The 23,202-nt window shown below is 41.0% G+C and overlaps 1 protein-coding gene across 7 annotated transcripts in view; it reads left to right on the top strand.

The window, feature by feature from the left end:
- Positions 1-18,791, top strand: part of sema6a (sema domain, transmembrane domain (TM), and cytoplasmic domain, (semaphorin) 6A) — a 96,053-nt gene extending 77,262 nt beyond the window's left edge. For all 7 annotated transcript variants that reach the window (XM_059969620.1, XM_059969619.1, XM_059969618.1 and 4 more), the window contains one exon: positions 14,381-18,791. In XM_059969620.1, the coding sequence (XP_059825603.1) occupies positions 14,381-15,555 (1,175 nt within the window). In that variant the 3' untranslated portion in view covers positions 15,556-18,791. The remainder of the gene's footprint in view (positions 1-14,380) is intronic.
- Positions 18,792-23,202: the final 4,411 nt, after the last annotated feature.

Genomic DNA, 23,202 nt, shown 5'->3' with positions numbered 1-23,202 from the left:
ACTATAAATAAATATAGCTTGGATGGCATCTGCCTGCTTTAGCGAGCTGCTGTGGAATCTGACTTAAAAAAAGTAAAAACGCATAACAAGAAAAACAAACACAAAAGGAAGTGAGTATTGATTAAAAGAAGGAGAAGCTATATTTATGTGTGCCCTGCCTGGCTGGGAAATCCCAGGTTTCATTCTTGGTCCACACTGAGTAATAGATCTTACTTGTAGGAAAAGTTGGAACAGCCAAAGAGAGCTAATTAGCCACAGAGTTTTCACTTGCATTTAAAACCCAGACCTCATTGCTATAAAAAATTCTTCTCATGCAGTATATAGAAGAGCTAGTTGGTTCTGCTCTGCCCCTGAGATTCCTTCCATTTAAATCAATTTCTGTGCAGGATGCAAAGCACAACCACTGCTGGTAGCATGTTTGACTGAGAATGCAATTCTTGGCTTTTGCAGAAATGGCCACTGGCTCCATCTTAGCAAGGGTACTCTTGTGAGTTGGGGGAGTCGGTATTTGGAAGCAAAAGGAAACTAGCTCAAAAGGTGTAACTTCATTGAGAATAGACACAATTAACCCATATACACATTTCACTAACAAATGGCCCTGTTCCAATTTTCTTTCCTTGCTAACCCATTGTGTTCATTGGGCTTACCTTTCTTGTGCTCAGTTTTGATTAAAACAGGGAATGGCAGTGACCCAAGAGCCTTATTAACACCAAACAAGGTCATTTTAATTTTTAATGCACTGCAGGATGTCATTTTGATTAGTAGTGACAGAGCTGGAAGCAGTTTTCCTCCTTATGAAGAACAATGGTAGCAGAGGTGACTGCATGGGTCTGACATACTGGTGTGTGGGTGTGCTTTTAATACACTAAAATTACCTATAAAGCTTGGTGTCAATTGCATTTGATGGTTTTATTGGGAAATGGATTCATTTTTTTTCTGTTTATTTATGGTTAATGTGGTATGTTTTCTTTTCTGTTGGCATTTGAGAATTATTTTCAGTTTGTTTTGCACAATGCCGCATGGAGTTCAATTATTGAAATTTACATTCCTTGTTTGCTGTATTGCTTCCCATCACGACCTCTGAGAAAATGCACGTGCAATGTGTATGTATCCACCACAATGTCTGCGCTGCTGCTTTTTCGCAAAACTCTGCTCTTTTTAACCTAATTCTATGTTACACACTGGTTCCTTGGAGATGTTACACCCACATGACCAGTCAACCTCGAGTTATGCTTTTTCAAGCAAAATACTCTCCGTGCGACAGGCTAAGTGGACTGAGCTGACAGGCCGGTCTATGTGGGTGAGGCATTTTCTCTGTGTGCAGCTGCTTCTGATATTGAATACTCTGAAATGTTTCAACAAAGCTACAAAAACAGCACCCGCTTTCATTTCTTCAATTACAGTCACATTGGCCGGATTCTTTTTATTTTTATAAAAATAAAAAATTTTTATGAAAATCTTTCAGAGTATGCTTCTTTCTACTGCATTTTTGTGTGGTAAACTAATGATACGAATCATCTTAGCAAAAAAAAAAAGTAACCCTCCTGTCTAACCTTCCCTTCTGCTGCCATTGTATTGAAGACCACCCTCCCACTGGACATTTCATCTTCTTGTATGAAATGTTGCAAGGCCTTACTGTATGTTGTATGATTCATTACTAACAGAGATGGGAGAACCAGTAGAGCATAAAACCACCTCTCATTTTTCCCTCCTTTAGGATTTGACTATTCCTTCTTCCCCCTTGTGATTTATGTCTGCATGTCCTTGTAGCCCTTGTTTAATAGTGTTTGATATCTCTCTCAATTGCCTAAGTCAAGGATAGCCCCTCTCCTCTGTTCCTCCTTATCTCAGTTACCAGATGTCTGGAGCCTCCGCAGTCTCTGCCCGGTTGATACAAATATTACGGTCTGTACTGGCAGTGGCTGAGAATTGCTGGTTTACAAGATTAACTCGAGAAAATTTCTTTCACACTTGCAGTTTTTATCTGTGTGCCCTTCATAATCACGAAGGATTGGACAAGCTTGTTTACAGCTAAAGTTCCCAACTGCAATGTATCACAGTATTTTTAGCTTGAATTCTGTTTCTTTGCATCTAGTTTTGCACTGCTAAGCCACCTGAACTTTACTACTTAAGCATATATGAGAAATCGTGCTTTATGTCTTAAGGCATTTCATCAGCTTCTCTCTGACCTTGATATTTCTTCACTATTTTCTGAGTTAGGTGAAAATGAAGAGCTGAAGTCTAGGCAAAGAAAGTGAGGTCCACGTTCTTAAAAAGTTCTTTGCAGATCCTCTCCAGGTTACCAACGCCTGGATTATGAACACCCGTACATTCACGAACTCACTGAAGTATTATTCAATTTAAACAAAAACCAATCTTGGAAAAAAATCTGTTTATACGTAAACTCCCTAAAGTAATCAGACAGCATTTTCTCTTCAGGACACGTGCTGGCAGTTTCCCTGCGGGTGGTCAGTTAAGAGAGTTAATTTAGAAATTGGAATTAAGTCACTTCCATTGATATTTATGCAATAATACTCTATAAACAAAGTAACGTCCACTGATACTTAAATCCCATTAAAATCAGCCTTTGAGCGTGGGATTTAGTATCATTGTAATTAGGCAAGGGAAGACAATAAATAATTGTTCATGTTTATCGTCCTTGACCAACACCATTCATTGCATCGGTGTGGGTATAGTTACCACAATGAGTGATTTGTGTATTTTCTTGGTAACTTAGGTCTGTAAAGACGGAACCTGTTCGTAACTCAGGATAAGAATGTTTATGTTTCTCCCTTTTGCAGCTTAACAGAAATGCTCTATTTTTGTAGGCTAACTTGCTAAAAATGTTTGTCCTGTTTAAAACTGCATAAAACAATCTGTGTATTAATAGGTTTTTTTTGGTAGTTAATTTGAAATTTTGTTTCCTTCCCCCCCCCCCCCCCCAAACTGTAATGTTTAATGCCCTTCGGGTCATTGGATTTACATGCTGTTCAGACACGTTCTCAATCAGATTGTGTAAAATTTAAAGTGACAAATATTAATCCCAGCTGTCAGCTTCTATTGATCTGAAATCTGGGATTTTTCATTATGATTATTACAACGCGTCAGCCAGACGTTTCTACATGTTTCAATGTGTACAAGAGCTGTGATCCAAATGCAATTTCAGTGAACATTACAGCGACAACTCTGCTTATCAGCTTTGATTTATTTGAAACATGAACTTAATGAAAGCTATGCGAATAATCACTAACGCTTTATTAACTGTACAACAGGAGGTGTTCTGGTTTCCTGCCTTCCTGGGAAGTAACTTAGCCCACTAAGTACTTCTTCCTGGACTGTATTATTTCAAAAGATGGGATTCCATGCCTGACAAACAATCTCTATATAAGTGAATTATTTCCATGATGGGGCAGGACCAAATATCTTCACATCTCTTTGATCTTCCCTTCAGTTATCCTCCCACAATTTCTCATATAATCCACTAGAAATTTTGATTTGTAGCTAACAAAAATAATAGGAAATAATAATACTTCATTTGACTGCAAAGTACTGTTTAGTTACTTGTTGAAATTAGAATTTCTGCTGTTAGCATGGGGTAAAATTAGTTAAAGGTGAGGACAGGTTAAATATCTTTGGGTCCTCTTGAAGGGTCTCGGCCAAAACATCGCCTGTTTATTCTCCTCCATAAATACTGCCTGACTTGCTAAATTCCTTCAGCACTGTGTGTGTGTGTGCTGCTCTGGATTTCCAGCATCTGCAGAATCTCTTATGTTTATTATTCAGTCTGTTGTTTTTGCATGTGAATGTTCTGTGAGATGAATTTTGGGTTCCAAGTAGCCACTCTCAACATTCATGGGGAGTGTCAGCTGTGATATTCGAAAGTACTGACTTTTTGACAATGAGGTTGCCTACCTGAAACAGACAATGAAATAATTGTGAAGTACAAAACTGGACGCTGAGTTTGCATGTAGCAAGCTTTCATAAATAGAAAGGTGACAACTAGGTAATCTTTCAGGTAAATTCACAGAGGGATAAATATTGTCAAGGTACTGAAAATAACTCAGAGCTTTTCTGAATCAGGCCAAGACAATGTTAATGTTAAAGGTAGTTAGCCCCCATCAACACCATTCATTACAATACTGTGTAGATATGAGTTGGCATATCCAACTGTTTTGTGTATTTTCTGACCAATGGGAAAAATCAGCTTAGGGGCATCTGTAAAAAAAAAAGAAGAACCTGTTCATAACTGAGTCTTAGGAGTATTCATAGCTATTACAGAAACATGATTGAGGGATGGGTAGAACTAGCAGCTCAATGTTTTAGAGTTCCATGTGTGGATTGAGGTAAAAGAGGAGGAAGAGAAGTTTTATTGATTAAGAAGAACATCACAACAGTAATTAGGATAATCTTGAAGGATTAACTTTAACTTCACATGAATGTAACTCAGAAATAAGAAGACCACTTTAATGGGATAAGTTCCCCAATAGTCAAAGGGAATTAGAGGATCAAATATATAGAAAGGCCGTAGTTAGCTGCAAGAATAATACAATTGTAAGAGTAGGTGATGTCAACTTTTCTAATATTGACTAACTGCTAAGGCTTTCATGGGCAGAATTTGTTGTGTGTCCAGCAAAGTTTTCTGAAGAATATCCAATCAGAGAGGCGACTATGTTCAACCTCACATTGGGAAATGAGACAGGGAAAGTAACTGAATTGTCAGTGGGGCATGTTTTGGGACCAGTGACCATAATTCTAATAGTTATAAAATAGTTATGGAAAAAGGTAAGAAGGTTCTACATTGGCGCGAGGCTACTTTTGTTAGTATTAGGTCAGAATTTGCAAAACTTAATTGCTAGAGTGAAGAGCATGGCTGGTGTGAAGGGGAACCTAGTCTCATGAGGGATATTGATGCCTATGTCAGGTATAGGTAGTTGGGATCAAGTAAATCCTTTGAGGAGTATTAAAAGAGGACATGAGTTAGATTTGGAAGATGAAGACAAGAAGAATCCTAAGAGATTCTACATGTATATTAAGGGAAAAGGGTAACTTTAGAGAGAGACACACACACAATGCTGGAGGAACTCAGCAGGTCAGGCAGCGTCTATGGAAAGGAATAAACAGTCAACGTTTCAGACTGAGATCCTTCTTCACTGCTCAGACAACTTTATGGAGAATAAGGATCAACGTAGTCCACCATGTGTGGAGTCACAGGAGATGGGCAAGGTCTTAATTATCTTTCTTGTCTGTATTTACCATGGGAAGTGCCATGGAATTGAAGAAATTCAGGAAAGAAAACAATGATATCTTAAAACATTGACATTACGAAAGAGGAGGTGCTAGAGGACAAAGTACATAAAGATGGATAAAACCTTGGGGCCAGACCCCATGTGTTCTAGGAAGTGAGGGATGGAGTTGCCTGTGCCCTTGTGATCCCTCAGATATATCCCCTCTTAACTAAAACTGTGATGTTTTCCTTAACCAAAAATGTAGCTCCCTCTCCTCTCCTACCTCTTCCTTATTATACCTGAAGCTTTTATACCCCAGGGCACTGTGGTACTAACCCTATCCATCCCTCCAACATGTTTCTGTAGTGGCTATAATATCTTTGGGTTTGTCCATGCCCTGAGCTCATCTGCCTTTCCTATCAGGCTTCTCGCATTAAGATAAATGCCGTTTACCCTATCAACCCCTCCTCTGTACTGCCGTTCCTTTTTGAGGCATTCCTTGTTCACATGCCAATGTGTGCAGTGATCTTTGGTTGCTCACCCTCCTGCTTGAGGATGTATTTCAACCACTTGAAGACATCCTTGACCCCAGTAGACAGGAGCCAACACATCATCCTGGAATGTTGTTCACAGCCAGGAATGTCCTGTCTGTTTGCTAGAGGTGGTGATAGGGGCTGATACAACAGGGCGCACATTGATATAAGAAGAATGGGGTTTAAGGGTTAGATTGATTGTGGAGTAGGTTTATTTAGTTTACCAAAGCATTGTGATCTGAACTGTTTCTATACCCTATCACCACCATGCTCCTTGACATCACCATACTCTGAAAGGTCATTTCCGCAGCCCTCCCCCAGCAGATTCCAAAATGAGATGCTCGTTAGAGAGTGGAATGGCCACAGGAGAATCTTGCGCTCCCTGTCTAGCCCTTCTACCTTTACCACTGGTCACCCAACTAACTGCTGCTGGCATCTCTGGTGTGAGCAGCTCCTCAGCATCATGGACGTTCCTGAGCGAGTCCAACGGCAAGACCAGCCACTCCTTCGGGTGCTGCGTCCGGAAACACTTCCCAAGTAGTACACAGTCAGCAAGGACACAAACAATGTCCGAGTGGATTTTTGTTTTGTTTGAGTGCATCTTAAATCCGTAATGTTTTGAGTCAGACCCTACCACTGAGCTACGATTAAGACTCACAAGCAAGAGAAAATCTGGAAATCCAAGCAACACACACAAAATGCTGGAGGAACTCAGCAGGCCAGGCAGCATCTGTGGAGAAGAGTACAGAAAACGATTTGGCCTGAGACAACTCAAGCAGCAGGCTCCTTGGAAACATTCCCCAGGCAATTTAAATCTTTACCCATGATTGTCTTACACCAAAGCATAATTTGTTAATAGGGCCCATAGCTGGCATTTCATTTACTCCACCCAATGATTCTGGGCTTTCCATGTTTTTAAAGGATCATCCATCACTCACATACTGACAACTACTGAACTGGGTTCTTTCCCCTTCACTTTGCAATCTCTGCCCCATCCAATGCTCTCTGATCAAGATTAGCTTTATTTGTCACATGTATGTTGAAACAAACACATAGTGAAATGTGTTGTTTGCATCAATGGCCAACGCACTCCGAAATGCTCTGGAGGAAGTCCGAAAGGGTTACCAGGCTTCCAGTGCAAATGTCACATGCCCACAACTCACTAACACTAACTCATAGGTCTTTAAGATGTGGGAGGAAACTGGAGCACCTAGAGGAAACCCATGTGGTCTCAGGTGAATGTACACACTTCTTACAGACAGCAGCGGGAATTGAACCACCCCCGATTTTACAGTTGCCACAGTAAAGCATTACGCTAATTGCTGTGCTGTCATTCCACCCATAGGTACCTAAACATCAGAACTAAAATTCCCTGGTTTCCAATCTGCAAACCAGATGGAGGCATTTAATCCTTTTTATTGCACTGTCAAACGCATCATGTAGACCTGCTGTAGGTAATTTATGTCTCCACTTCTCTTCCATGACCATTCTGAACTACCTGCAACAAATGGCAGCTGGTTTTCAGAGTTATACGAAGTTGCACAATGCAAGAGAAGCTCAAGGATTGTTCGTATTTGATCATAGAGTCATACAGTGTTACAGCATAGAAATAGGCCATTCAGCCTATCTGGTCCATGCTGACCTGGTATTCTGCCTAGTCCCATACACCTTCAACCGGATCACGTCCCTCCAAGCCCCTCTCATTCATGTTCCTATCCTAGATGTTACCGCATCTTCAACTTCCATCAGCAGCTCATTAACACACTTGCAGTATTCTCTGTGTCAAGAAATTTTCCCTCAGATTCTCCATGAATACTTCACCTTTCAGCCACGTCCTTTCATTCTCATTTCACCGAACCCTTTCCCCAGTAGTAGTAGTAGTAGTAGCAGATAACTAGTGCAACATTAACATGACTTGGATGTGAAGCGTGTGCACCTGTCCTTGCCATGATGAATGAGGTGCCTAAATCCCAAGGTTCAACCTCATGGCTCACCGAACTGACCATAATTAAACAACAGAGAACCATTTGCCGCAGGAGTGCTATAGACAATGGCTGCTAGTTGGAGATAAAAGATGTGATTTGAAAATTAAAAGTGTGCCTCTGCACAGCCATTAAAAGGAATCTTTTAATATACTAGACCATAAACCATAAGATAATAGGAGCAGAATTAGGCAATTTGGCGTATCAAGACTGCTCTGCCATTTCATCATGGCTGATCCATTTTAACTCTCAGCTCCAATCTCCTGCCTTCTCCCCATATACCTCATGTCCTGGTCAATCAAGAATCTATCAACCTCTGCCTTATCTATACCTGTACATAAAGATTTGACCTCCACTGCTACCTGTGGCAATGAATTCCACAGATTCACCACTCACTGGCTAAAGAAATTCCTCCTTATCTCTATTCTGAGGCTGTGTCCTCTGGTCTTCAATCCTCCCACTATAGGAAACATCCTGTCCACATCCATTCTATCAAGGCATTTCACCATTTGATAGGTTTGAATGAGGTCACCTGTTATTGTACTGAATAAAGTCCCAGAACCATCAAAAGCTCTTCATATGACAAGCCATTCAGTCTTGGAATGATCTTTGTTAACCTCCTTTGAACCCTCTCCTGTTTCAGAATGTTCTTTCTAAGATAAAGGGGCCCAATACTGCTCACAATAGGTATCAACAGTGTTTTATAATGTCTCAAAATTACATCCTTGCTTTTATATTCTAGTCCTCTCAAAATAAATGCTAACATCACATTTGCCTTCCTCACCACAGACTCAACCTGCAAATTAACCTTAAGGGAATCCAACACAAGGACAACCAAATCACCTTGCGACACTTCCTGACACCGTATTCCATCTGCCACTTCTTTGCCCATTCTCCTAATCTGTCTAGGTCCTTCTGTAGCCTCTGTACTTCCTCAAAACCACAATATCCCTTCACCTTTCTTCACATTGTCTGCACGCTTTGCAACAAAGCCATCAATTCTGTTATCCAAATCATTGACATATAACGTAAACAGAATCAATTCCAACCCTGACCCCTGTGGAACACCACTAGTCATAGACAGCCAACCAGAAAATGGTCCCTGTATTCCCACTGTTTGCCTCCTGCCAATCAGCCACTGCTTTATCAATGTTAGAATATTTCCTTTAATACCATGGACTCATAATTGGTTAAGCAGGCTCACATGTAACACCTTATCAAAGACATTTTGAAAATCCAAGTATACAACATCCACCAATTCTCCTTGTCTAGCCTGATTGTTAACTTTTCAAAGAAATCCAACAGGTTTGGTCAGGCAAGATTTTCCCTTGAGGAAACCATGCTGTCTATGGCCTATTTTATCATGTGCCTCCAAGTACTCTGAAATCACATCTTTAACAATTGACCGCAACATTTTCCCAGCCACTGAGGTCAGACTAACTGGCCTATAATTTCCCTTCTTCTGCTTCTCTCCCTTCTTGAAGAGTGGAGTGGCATATGCAGTTTTCCAGTCTTCCAGAACCATTCCAGAGTTTAGTGTTTTTTGAAAGATCATTACTAATGCCACTACAATCTCTTCAGCCACCTCTTTCAGAACCCTGGGATGTATACCATCTGGTCCAGGTGATTTATCTACAGTTAGACTTTTGAGTTTCCCAAGAATCTTCTGTCTAGTAATGGTAACATCACACACTTCATGACCTCTGACGCCTAGAACTTCCACCATACTGCTAGTGTCTTCCACAGTAAACACTGATGCAACATGATCAGTTCATCTGCCATTTCCTTGTTCCCAATTACTATCTTTCCAGCATAATTCTCCAGCAGTTCGATATCCACACTTGCCTCTCTTTTATGCTTTATGTATCTGAAGAAACTTTTGGTAACCTCTTTAATATTATTGGCTAGCTTACTTACATAGTCCATGTTTACCTTCTTAATGACTTTTTAGTTGTCTTCCGTTGGTTTTGAAATGCTTCCCAGTCCTCTAACTTCCCACTAATTTTGGCTCTATTATGTGCCTTCTCTTTGGCTTTTATTTTGCCTATGACTTCTCTTGTTAGCCATGGTTGTGCCTTTAGAACACTCTTCCTCTTTGGGATGTATATATCCCGTGCCTTCCGAATCGCTTCCAGGAATTCCAGCCATTGCTGCTCTGCTGTCATCCCTGCCAGTGTTCTTTTCCAATCAATTCTGACCAACTCCTCTCTCGTGCCTCTGTAATTCCCTTCACTCCACTATAATACTGATGCATCTGATTTTAGCTTCTCCTTCTCAAATCTCAGAGTGAATTCAATCATATTATGATCACCTACCCCTGATGGTTCTTCCACCTGAAGCTCTCTAATCAATTCTGGTTCATGGCACAACACTCAATCCTGAATTGCTGACCCCCAAGTGGGCTCAACCGCAAGCTGCTCTAAAAAGCCGTCTCATAGGCATTCCAGAAAAACCCCATCTTGCGATCCAACACCAATCTGATTTTCCCAATCTACCTGCATGTTGAAATCCCCCATGACTATTGTACTATTGCCCTTTTGGCATGCATTTTCTATCTCCCGTTGAAATTTGTTGACCACAATCCTTATCACTGTCTGGGGATCTGTATACAACTGCCATAAGTCTTTTTACCTTTGTAGTTCCTTAGCTGTATCCACAATGATTCAACACCTTCCGACCCTATCTTTCTAATGATCTGATTTCATTTATTACCAACAGAACAATGCCACCCCTCCCTTCTGCAAGTCTTTTTGATACAATGTGTATCCTTAGACATTAAGCCCCCAGCTATAATCTTGTTTTAGCCATGATTCAGTGATAACTACAACATCATACCTGCCAATCTTTAACTGTGCTACAAGTTCGTCTACCTTATTCCATATACTATTCACATTCAAGTACAACACCTTCAGTCATGTATTCACCCTTTTTGATTTTGTCAGTCTTTTACATTGCAACTCATCCCGTTGACGGCAATTTTGCCCTATCATCAGCCTCTCCTTGCTCGGAGCCTCACTACACATTGCCTCTGTTAGTAAAGCTCATCTTCACTCTGGTTCCCCTCCCCCTGCCAAATTAGTTTGAACCCTCCCAAAATGTTTCCTTAAAATAATGTGCTAAAAATGCCTGGTTAATCTTAGACTTTTACTCCTTGCTAATCTAATTGCTGGAAGTTACTTGACCATTTTCATTACTAAGTAACGGAAGCAAAACTTCTTTAAAATGGAGATAGCCATTAATCGCAATCATTTTGCAATGGAATTAGGATCAGTGGTATTGACAATGTTCTGGTTATTCAGCCCTGTGTAAATATTGCAGGTATGTTGCAGGGAGATAAGGACCTGTAAGTGAATGCAGTTCAGAAATTCTGATTTACTGGTCCTTAATCTGTAACATATTCACTGGTTTACATTTAATGGTAATTACAGTTTCAGATTCATTTTAATGTAATTTCCATTGCAAAATATGCTTTTCCTGAAATCCTTAAAGGCACCCATTATTCCAAAGACTAATTATACTTTTGCCTAAAGTATGTGCTCTCCAGGAAGTATCATTAATTTAACATCCTTTTAACTGTTTTACTCAGCAGCTAGGTTCAACAGTTGAGACCTGTAAAGAATACACTCAGTGGCCATTTTCTTTGGTACCCTCCTGTACCTTGTAAAGTGTCCTCTGAGAGTGTGATTGTGGTCTTCTGCTGCTGTAGTCCATCCACGTCAAGGTTCGAAGTGCTCATCTGTACACCACTGAGTTACTGTCAACTTCCTCTAGGCTTGAACCAGTCTGGCCATTTTCCTCCCATTAACAAATCAAGTCAACTTTATTTATAAAGCACTCTTAAAAACAACCCACGTTGACCAAAGCGCTGTAGAGATTAGAGCAGATAGCTAAAATCACAAAAAAACAAGAAACATGGACGTAACCAACAAGGCAAACGGCTTATAGGCACAAAAGAAACAACTCAAGGGCCTAGACACAAGCCGAGAATCAGCCACATCAGGAGGATTCAAACGCTGGTGAATAAAAGCGAGTTTTGCACCTGGATTTAAGAGTCGATGGAGGGGGCAGATCTGATAGGGAGGGGAATGCTGTTCCACAGCATTATCAAAGGTGTGGTCACCCCTGAACTTAAATTTAGTTTGTGGGACAGCCAGGAGCCCCAAGTCAGCTGACCTGAGGGACCTGGAAGTAGAATAAGGGGTTAGAAGGTCTGTGATATAAGGGGAGTGCAGCCCATTTAGGGTTTTATAAACGAACAGGAAGATCTTAAAATCAATTCTGAACCGTACTGGCAGCCAGTGGAGGGAGGTCAGGTTAGGGGTAATATGGCATTTTTGTCCACTGCTGCTCACTGTATTTGTTCTTTGCACCATTCTCAGTAAACTCTAGAGACTGCTGTGCATAACAATCCCAGATCCACAGTTTCTGAGATATTCAAACTACCCTGTCTGGCACCAGCTATCGTCAATCATTCCATGGTCATAGTCACTTGGATCAGAGACTTGAGTCTCTGGACTCAATGCTTTTGTGCACTGAGTTAATGCCACATCTTCATTGCATCATCTAAGCTTAGTCTAAGGGCTAAGGACTTTGTCTCAAGCAGGTGTTCCCAACCTGGGGTGCACAGACCCCTTGGTTGATGGTAAGGCTCTATGGCATAAAAATAGGTTGTGGACCTCTGGTTTGAAGACTAAGCTTCCACAAAGACAAGCTCCTGACCTCAATGTCCACTCTTCAATGGGAAATTATTTGCCTTGGCTCCCACATGTACAGCAACTGCAGAAAGTTTGCCGTCACCGGAAGTACTTAAAATGGTCTTTTTTACTTCAGGGATGTTGGAGTACAAGAGTATTAGTACTAATTAGTACTAGTACTAATTTTTCTGGTGATATAGGACCCTGATGAGATCATATCTGGAGGACTGAATATTGTTTTGTCCTCCCTAATTTGGGAAGGATATACCAGTCTTAGAGTCAGAACGTAGTATAATATGGCCAGGAACAGTCCCTTTAGCCCATAATATCTGTGTCAAACACAATGCCAAATTTAACTAATCTCTCCAACATGCATAGGATCTACATCCATATATTCTCTCTGTTTTTGTGTGCCTATTTAAACAGAGCAGACTCAATGAGCCAAATAGCCTAATTCTGCTCCTATGTCTTATGGTCAACACACACTATTATATCTGTCTGCACCAGTACCCTGGTAGATGCTCCAGACACTTACCACTCTCCGTATAAACTTACCCTGCACATCTCCTTTAAACTTACCCCCCCCCCCCTTAAAACTATGACCTCTTAATTTGACATTTATACTATTGTGCCTGTCTACCCTACCGGTGCCTCTCATAATGTCATAAATTTCCATCAGGCCTCAACTCAGTCTCTGTGGCTCTGGAGAAAACACTCTGACCTCTCCTTATAGCTAATGATGTTGATACAGAAAACAGTTTTTAGACCAATCCCTGAGAGGACTGAACTTTGAAGCAGATCAGAAACAGAACCAGGTTTATCGTCATGACGTTAGTCATGAGATTTGTTAGTCTGTGGCAACCGGTACAATGCAGACTTACCAAATTACTATAAGTTACAATAAAAATATTTAAATAAATAGTGCAAAAGTGAAATAACAAGGGAGTGTTTATTTCTTCATGAACCATTCAGAAATCTGATGACACTGGGGAAGACACTGTTCCTGAAAAAGTGAGTGTAGGTCTCAGGCTCCTGTGCTTTTGCCCTGATAGTAGCAATGGGAAGAGGGCATGTCCCGGATGGTGAGGGTCCTTAATGATGCCCCAGATGGAGCAGGCTGAGTCATCAGTCCTCTGCATTCACACCTCCATACCAGACGTTGATGCAAACAGTCAGAATGCAGAGTCTTTGGTGACATACCAAATCTCCTCAAACTCCAAATGAAGCGTAGATGCAGTAGACTGAGCTCATCATGTGGGGTTTAAAAGGAGGTGGAGGCGATCCCATTAAATGTAAGAAGGGGGGTCAACAAATTGAATGCTAAGAGATTGTTCCTCTTAGTTGGAGTTAAGGTCTCTGGAGGATAGTTCAAGAATAAGGGGATTGAACATTTGGAACATAAACTCTTAACACTTGAAACTACTTTTTATAATGCTGTTTACATTGCAAAGGCTGATATTTATGTACATATGCACAGGGTCTGATGCAAGAACAAAGCTGATTACAGCATTTCTTCATGGCCCGTTTAAGATCCATTGCTCAGCACACATTTTGACAAAGGAACTGTGGTTTCTTCATCAGGAGGACTGCACCAAGTCTGACCTTGTCTCATGTTTTACTCATTAGACCAGCAGAAAGTTGGCAACAATTTGACTTGAATTTTTAATCTTTTTTCCTTGTACGTTATTGCATAAAATGGTTTCCAAGTTGTGAAAGAATTTTTTATTTCTCTGCCAGGTATTTGATTGTGATGGATTGCAAAGGATCATTTGTTTTTTTTCTTATTTTACCCTTAGTGGTGATCCTAGGAGGTGAAGATTGTTCGTTGCTTTAGAGATTACAAAATCATATGTATATTCAAGTTTACAATGATCTTTGTATTTTTAAGTGAATAGTGGTGTTTCTTGCCCTGTAAACTAAATTCTGTCTACTATCTAATGTTTCAGGAGTAATTCGTGAAAGTTACCTCAAAGGTCACGATCAGCTTGTTCCAGTTACCCTTTTGGCTATTGCAGTTATTCTTGCCTTTGTCATGGGGGCAATTTTCTCAGGAATAATTGTTTACTGCATATGCGATCACCGGCGCAGAGATATTGATGTAGGCGAAAGGAAAGAGAAGGACTTGCCTCGATCCCGCAGGGGCTCCATGGGCAGCGTCACAAAGCTGGGCGTCCTGTTTGATGCTCAGACGAAGGAGGTGAAGCCTGAAGCCCTGCTGACTCCTCTCATGCACAACGGTAAAATAGTGACGCCGAACGGCACAGCGAAGATTCTGATCAAAGCCGACCAGCATCACTTGGACCTGACGGCACTGCCCACTCCGGAGTCGACGCCAACCCTGCAGCAGAAGCGGAAACTGAGCCGTGGCAGCTGCCAGTGGGAAAGGAACCAGAATTTGATCAATGCCTGCACTAAAGACCTGACGTCCATGGGGTCACCAGTCATCCCCATGGATCTTCCCCTCCACGCCTCGCCCAACCATATTCCAAGCGTGGTGGTCCTCCCGACCGCGCAGCAGAGTTTCCAGCATGACTATGGAGATCAGGGCCACAGATCAGAAATGGCGCAGATCACTATCGAAGATCAGAATGCCACACTGGAATATCGAAGCATAAAAAGCCCCTGCCACGGACTGGGTGCGAACCTTGACCAGGTGCCGCCTAAGGTTCCCCAGAGAGAAGCCTCACTCGGACCCACTAATTCTGGGGTGACTCCAAATGGTCTGAGCAAGCGGCTGGACGTTCCCTCCCCTTCGTATGCAATCGAATACAAGAGAAACTATCCGAGCAATTCATTGCAGCGAAATGCGCAAGCATCCGCTTTCAAGCGAAACCACAATACTAACTCTTCCAATTCCTCACACCTTTCTAGAAACCAGAGTTTTAACAGGGGAGAGAACCCTCCTCCTGCTCCACAAAGAGTAGACTCCATGCTGGTGAATGCAGGTCCGTCTCTGACGCAGGCTGTCGCCGTATCGAGGAGATCCAGCATCACAGCACCATACAACTCTCTGCCAAGACTGGGGCTCAAACGCACACCCTCCATAAAACCAGATGTCCCACCAAAACCCACATTTGTTCCCCTTTCAGCTTCCATCAAACCAAATGACACGTGTACATAGTCACAACAGGGAGTACAAAACGATGTGGGGACCTGCTTCCTGAGTCGGTGCTTTGCAACTGCAACACTAGTTTTGTGTTTTTCTTTTTTTAAAAAAAAGAGCTGTTGTTAAGCTGAGGATATTTATCCCTGCTCCCTGGGAAAAGTGGAATATTTTCTTACGACTGATGCGGCTACTGAACTCAGCGCTTGAAAGGTGGGGTTAGCAGCTGTTGAACTTCCATCTGAGGGGATTGATGATTGATGCACATGAACAGAACAATGGGACGCCGAGCCTAAAGCACAAAACTGCAGCGAACGTGTAATGTCTCCTTGACCCTTCGGGAATTGCCCTCGAGGGAGACGAGTTTCGAAAAAACAAAGCACTGAAGACGTTGACTCAGACTTAACAATAGCTGAAGTTTACTGTTTGCAGATAGTCTCAGATACTGTGAAATGCCTCTCAGTGTTACATTTGCTTGGCTGCAGCAGATATCGGCCATTTTGGCAAGGCTTTGGCCTACATCTCTGCTATTGTCCTTGTAATGATTAATGTGACTATTAACACTAATAGCTCCTGGTATTTATTATTTAAGTGCTATTTCAAATATGACTGACTCATTCAAATGAATTTATGAATATCTCTTTTAAAAAAATCAGAAAGAAGTCTAAAATGCAATGTTTGTAATTATTTAAGTCAAGTCAATTAACTGGAGACCTTCAATGCTTTTCTAAAGGTAACTGTCCACTAACAATATGGAGGTGGCATACTGAGTACAGTGTTTCTACTCAGCTGCTGGTAGGGTTATCAAAGTGCTTAGGGAGGGGGAGAGCAAAAGAAAGGGGGCTATTTATTTTACTGTGACAGGTTCATTTCACATTGAGGGGTGCATCAATGAGAATGTCCAGGTGTGTTCCCCTGAGGACTCAAACAGGAAAGGAAAGAAACTCGGATACCGTACACACAGGTGGAGTCTCCATCCATTATTCAGAGAGGATGTAGAAGGATTTAACGGTTCTGTTTGTTTTGGCAGTCACTGATATTTGCAAACTAGAAACTGGCACATTATGTGGCAGCCAACCTGGTTTTGCAAGTGGTAGCAATGGATGGAGCCTGCTGAAGGGCAAGCTGTTACAGTGCATAGATCATAATTCTATCATGCTGGTTCTAACTAGGCATACATCTGTGTGGCAAGCCTCTTTTTCCATGTGTAAATTTGTGCCTTACGACATCGATTATGTACAGTTCTTGCTAGTAATCTGCAAATAATTTCCCCCTTTAAAAAAAAAATTCTGTTTCTGCAAAATTTTCTCTGTCCATTTGGAACCAATTTCTCTCTCATGGAACACATATGCTCCAATTCCTTATGTCCCGGAGAAATCTGCAAACTGCGACATTTGTTTGATCGTCCCACAGTCGTGCCAATCTTCCCCTCCCAAAATGCCGCGGACGCGGAAAATTTAAAGCTCATCCACGTTTCTCCGGATGTGTCCTTCCATCTTTATTTCTGCAGGTGACAGGTGGGCAGTCACTATGATGTCATCAATTTTCCAATTGGTCAGTGTCTCGGTTGAAGACACCACAATACTTACAATTTAAAATGTTAGTGAATTGGCAAAGCAGTGTTAAAGCAGGCTGGTTCCTGCTACAGTAATAGTGCTTTAATAAGGATAGTAAACCTTTTTGACACACGTGTTTCTAATTACCATTTTTCTTTTGCGTATTTCAGTTTGTCATGCACGTTGAATCGAGTGTTCTTACATGTTTAATAATTGTCAACATGGTGTAGAAATATGGTTTTTATCAACCAAGCTGAATGAATTTTCTTTTTTTTATTACTTTTTGTACTTATTTGCTTTTTTCAGTTTTCTTCAATTGAACACCAACTTGCAAGCTGGTTAGTGTTTAGAATGATAGCTGAATAATTCGAGAAGGAACTAGACCAAAGTGTGTAACAAGGTTGCATACACATACAACTTCTATGTCCTCCGTTTCCAAAACATTATTATGTTGACTAGCATTGATGCATTCCTTCAAGATAACCTTTTTTTTTCAGATGTTAACTTCATAATGTTTCATGCAAGTTATGTTTGCTGTTTTTTTATGCCTTTGCATAAATGCTGTGTGATTGTTCAGAAGTTAACTTGGGGTGCGATTTTAATACATTCTTATAATTTTAACAAGAAATTTGCAATACAGTAGGTTCCGATTAATTGGGTCACATCAGGACCAGTACATTTTGGCCCAATTAAGCAGCTGCCCTAATTAGCTGAAGTCCCATGAAAATAGTTAAAAAGGTATAAAAAAAGGCAAGTTTCTGTTTAATTGAGTAACAGATTTTGTATTGGTACACTACCAATACTACTGTAGTACTATAAAACTGTGTATTAGTTCCTAATAGTTATCGACAGAGGAATTCATCCAGTGTATTTTACTATATTCTTCTGATTGACTGTAAATGAGCTAAATTAGAGTACAGATACCTAGTACAGATGGACTGCCTTCAAACAATGCTTTCAACAATTGCACCTTCCAAATCTCTATTTTCATTGTAACATTAAAGATAATTGTCAATACTCTCAAATTCTTTATAGTTCCAAGCTTGTTGAAGCAGTGAAATCATTTCATTCTCACTCCTGGCCATTTCTGTCTTTTCCAATCCTGAATGCTTGAACCCACAGTGAGCAAGACAGTTCTGAATTGTTTTCCTGCTTATTTGTTGCCAACTATCAGTTTGAAAAATCACTGCTCTTGAACACAGACAAATGCAACTGACACTACATATTTAAAAACAAAGGGAATCCCAACTATTTTCTTGATTAGTTTTGTTCTTGAAGAACAAGTGGCTGCCCCGATGGTCCAATTAATCGGAATCCACTGTACATTTTATGCAAAATGAGTCCTGTTGAGTTCATATTGAGAGGCCAGTATGGTACTCACAACAATTGATTTGATTCAAAAGGTTAACACCATGAAATAAATGAATGGTAGTGTGCTGTTTACTGCCTTTTCTTTCCTGGTAGTGTCCTTGTTGATCCCTCTCTGGCCCTATGTGTGCCTTTTGAAGCTCACCCTTGCTATAAACTCTTAGATACAAGAGTCAGATACTGGTTGTGTAAAATGTAAAATAGTGTGATGTTGGCACAATCTCTTTCCCACAGCTCCATATCCCTAACATCCAGTTCACAACTCAAATGTATGTTGTAAAAAAAACTCTTTAATTATTACATAATGTAATAAAACAGACTGCTCTGCTGTTGGTTTATTGGTTTAAGTGTCATGGTTCTTCCATAGGCCTTAAGGCTACTTGAATGTTGTATTAGCATCTGATTGATTTCATAGTATAGCGTGCACTTGATTTGTTACAACACATCTGTATCTGATTTACACTGAATGCCTGTGTAGGGTGACAGAACAATGATCCATTCTGTCCCATATTTCCTCAGCTCCGAGCTTTCTGGTCTAGAAACTGATTTAAATCTTTTAAACAGGATAAAAGAAAATCCTTTACACACAACTTCAGAAATTCATAACACCACACCAGCCACTGTAAGTTTTTCCACTTCTTGCTATTCTTTACCTTAGTGGTTATTTGAGTACAATGATCGAATTATTAGAGTTCTACGTTGAGGATTTTATTTATACAGCACATTAACAGGCCCTTCCAGCCCAAATGAACTTGTGCCACCTAATTACACCCATGTGATCAATTAACCTACTAACCCGTACATTTTAGGAATGTGAAAGGAAACTGGAGGGATCAGGGGAAACCCACACAGTTATGGGGAGAGAACATACAACAGTGGAGGAATTGAACCCAGATCACTAGTGCTATAATAGCATTACACTAACCACTATGCTACTGTGCTCCCCATTTGGAAAAACCCTTTCAAAAATTATATAATCTTGGGCTGTAATCAAGGATTAACAAGCCAGAAATTGTGAAGCATATTGAGGGAAGTGGGGGAGGGTTGTTGCACTTGTTCTGTGCCCTGGGGAGGTGACAACAATAAAAGATGGGATGAACAGGGGAGAGTTGTGTAGCCAACACTGGAGAAGGGAGGAAAGAGTGGGCTGGGTGGAGAGGAACAAAAGGTTACAGGGTTGGCAGAGAGGGGAGTTCAGAAGGGAGTTAAGCTTTGTTCATACAGAGTAGGATGATAATTGTCTCAAGAAATGTTCAGCTAGAGGTCACTTTAGAACATTGGCCATATGGATGTTGATCGGGAGGGATCTGTAGTGTGAAAGAAAAAAAATAAAACAGAAGAAATTCTGTAGTTGCTGGAAATCCAAAGCAACATATGTAAAATGCTGAAGAAGCTTCGCAGGTCAGACAGCATCTATGGAAATGAATAAACCTTCAGCCTTTCAGCCCAAGTTTATTCCTTGGGACTGGAAAGGAAGGTGAAAGGTGCCAGAATTAAAAAAAATGGGTGGAGGGGAAGGAGGATAGTTGCCAGGTGGGTAGGAAAGATAAGAGGGCTGTAGAGAAAAGAATCTGATAGGAGTGGAGAGTGGAGAAAAGGAAGGAGGAGGCAACACGGGGAGGTGATAAGCAGGTAAGAAGAGGTAAGAGGCCACGTGCAGAATAGAAAAAAGGGGAGAGGGTTTTTACTGGAAGGAGAAATCGATACTCGTGCCATCAAGTGGAGACTACCCAGATGGAATACGGTATAAGTTGTTGCCCCTCCACCCTGAGGGTGGCCTCAACTTGGCACAAGAGGAAGCCATGGACCAGCATGTTTAAATGGGAACTGGAATTAAAGTGTTTGGCCACAGGGCAGTTCTGCTTTTGGCGGATGGAGCAGAGATGCTCGACGCAGTGATCTCCCAATTTACGATGGGGTCTCATCAATGTGGAGGAGGCCACATCTGGAGCACCAAACACAATAGACAACCCCAGAAGACTCGCAGGTTAAGTGTTGCCTCACCCAAAAGGATTGCTTGGGGCTTTGAATGGAGGTGAGGGAGGAGCTGAATGGGCAGGCGTAGCACTTTGAACGCTTGCAGTGATGGGTGCTGGGAGGGAGATTAGTGGGGACAGATGAATAGACAAGGGAATCACAGACCTGAGTTCCTCCAGCATTTAGTGTGTGTTGCTTTGGATTTCCAGCATCTGCAGACTTTCTCATGTTTATGATTATTATACATGTATATGAAAACAAAAGGAGAGAACTGGGCAATTTATATCATAAGTCCTTTATTGCCCATAAAGTTTAAAAACAAAAATTACCTTAAATACAGAAAATAATTACAAATACATTCAATAATGATACAATTATCAATCCACTCTATTAATAAGTTCTTATAAAAATACTCAGTATTAGCAAATAAACCAGGCTTCATGGTCAGCAAGGAAGAGTCGGGCTGAATGGTCCATTTCTGTACTCCATGCCCCAGAGTGATGTCTTCAATCCACCAGTAAAGCAGACCAAATGATTGGCAATCAGCAGGCTGTGAAACATTGGTGTGATCACACATTGGTGAACTCACAAGTGGGTAAATAGTCTGGACCACGTATTCAGTGAACTGGATCTCTATCCTGTTTGTTTCTTTTACACTTCCACTTGCTTGGTAACTTTAGCAGGTTCCAAGTATGCAAATCACACCAGGAATGAAAACACAGACATGCGTATACTATATGAAGCCAATGCCGTAGCTGGCCTGCCAAAACTATCCCATGTAAAAAAAACTGCAATTACCACACCATAGTATAAAGTTTGGATCTTACAATGTTAGGATACTCATTGACCATACTGAGACTGATAAGTCTGAATGCTACTTTCTTCCCTCAGCAATCACCTGAGAATCCACAAAAATGCAGCAAGGGGAAGTTATCTTTGAATCCGAGGGTCTGAAGACAAGTTGGCAATGAGAATGATATTTTTTTACTTTGATTCTGGTGAAGGGGTGTGATGACACTCATTTGGCAAATTATAGATAACGTTTGTAGCATACAAAAATGATCTCTCGCAGTGTTCCTGTGACTAAGGCATGAAAGTTTTTTTCAGAGGCTTCCAGATATAACAATAATGGTGCCTGGCAAAGCAGGACACACTGTTGACAATTCAATAAACTGGCCATATGATATTAAGTAGGATCAGGACAGTGTACCTTTTTCAAATAACTAAAGATGTCGGCACAATTTAAGAAGTTGTGCAGAAACTTGAAGAATAATTTAGCCTGAGGACATTATAGATATCTGAAACCAGTGAACATTGGACAAGGAGCAAGAACAGGGTGAGACAATTAGTGAAGATATTCTTTTTTCTGTTAAAGAATATAAATTTGCCTTGCGATTCTGCTGCCATGTTGGATTGCGCCTTATATGACCAAAAGATATAGGAGCAGAATTAGCCATTTGGCCCATCATGGCTGATCCAATTTTCCTCTCAGCTCCAATCTGCCTTCATACCCTGACCAATCAAGAATCTATCAACCTCTGCCTTAAATATACCTAAAGATTTTGGTCTCCACAGCTGCTTCTGGCAATGAATTCCACAGATTCACCATCCTCTGGATAATAAAATTCCTCCTCATCTCCATTCTGAAAGGACTCCCCTCTATTCTGAGGCTCTGTTTGCTGGTCTTAGACTCTCCCTCCATTGGAAACATCCTCTCCACATCCACCCTATCAAGGCCTTTCACCATTCTATAGGTTTCAATGAGGTCACCCCTCATTCTCTTCTGAATTCTAGAAAATACCAGACCAGAGCCATCAAATGCTCTTCATATGACAAGCCATTCAATCCTGGAAACATTTTTGTGAACATCCTTTGAACTCTTTCCAGTTTCAGCACATCCTTTCTAAGATTAGCAGCACAAACCTTATCACAGTACTCCACATGAGGCCTCACCAATGCTTGAGAAAGTCTCAACATCGCATCTGTGCTTTTTTTATTCTAGTCCCCTTGAAATGAATGCCAACATTGCATTCACTTTCCTCACGACAGACTCAACCTGCAAATTAACCTTTAGGGAATCCTGCACAAGGACTCCCAAGCCCCTTTGCACCAGAGTCTTTTGTATTTTTCCTCCATTTATAAAATAGTCAACCCTTTCATTTCTTCTACCAAAGTGCATGACCATACACTTCCCAACACTGTATTCCATCTGCCATCACTTTGCCCATTCTCCTCTTCTGTCTGTCCTGTGACCTCTCTACTTCCTCAAAACTACCTACTCCTCCATTAATCTTCATATCATCTGCAAGTTTTTCAGCAAAGCCATTAATTCCATCATCTAAAACATTGTTATCTTGTTAAATCTTCAAAGAATTCCAACAGATTTGTCAGGCAAGATTTTCCCTTGAGGAAACCCATGCTGTCTATGGCCTATTTTATCATGTGCCTTCAACTACCCTAAGATCTCATCCTTAATAATCAACTCCAACATCTTCTCAATCACTAAGGTCAGACTAACTGACCTATAGTTCCCTTTCTTTTGCTGCTCTCCCTTCTAGAAGAGTGGAGTGACATTTGCAATTTTCCAGTCTTCTGGAGCCATTCCAGAATCTAGTGATTCTTGAAGGATCATTACTAATACCGCCACAGTCTTTTCACCCACCTCTCTCAGAACACCCAGGTGTATACCATCTAGACCAGCTGACATCCACTTTCAGACCTTTCAGTTTCCCAAGAAACTGTGATAAATTGTGTAAACTGGAAG

Source organism: Hypanus sabinus, chromosome 5, assembly GCF_030144855.1.
Source record: "Hypanus sabinus isolate sHypSab1 chromosome 5, sHypSab1.hap1, whole genome shotgun sequence".
Taxonomy (NCBI): Eukaryota; Metazoa; Chordata; class Chondrichthyes; order Myliobatiformes; family Dasyatidae; genus Hypanus; species Hypanus sabinus.
The sequence above is the reverse complement of the archived record's forward strand: the minus strand, read 5'-3'. Positions and strand labels throughout refer to the sequence as shown.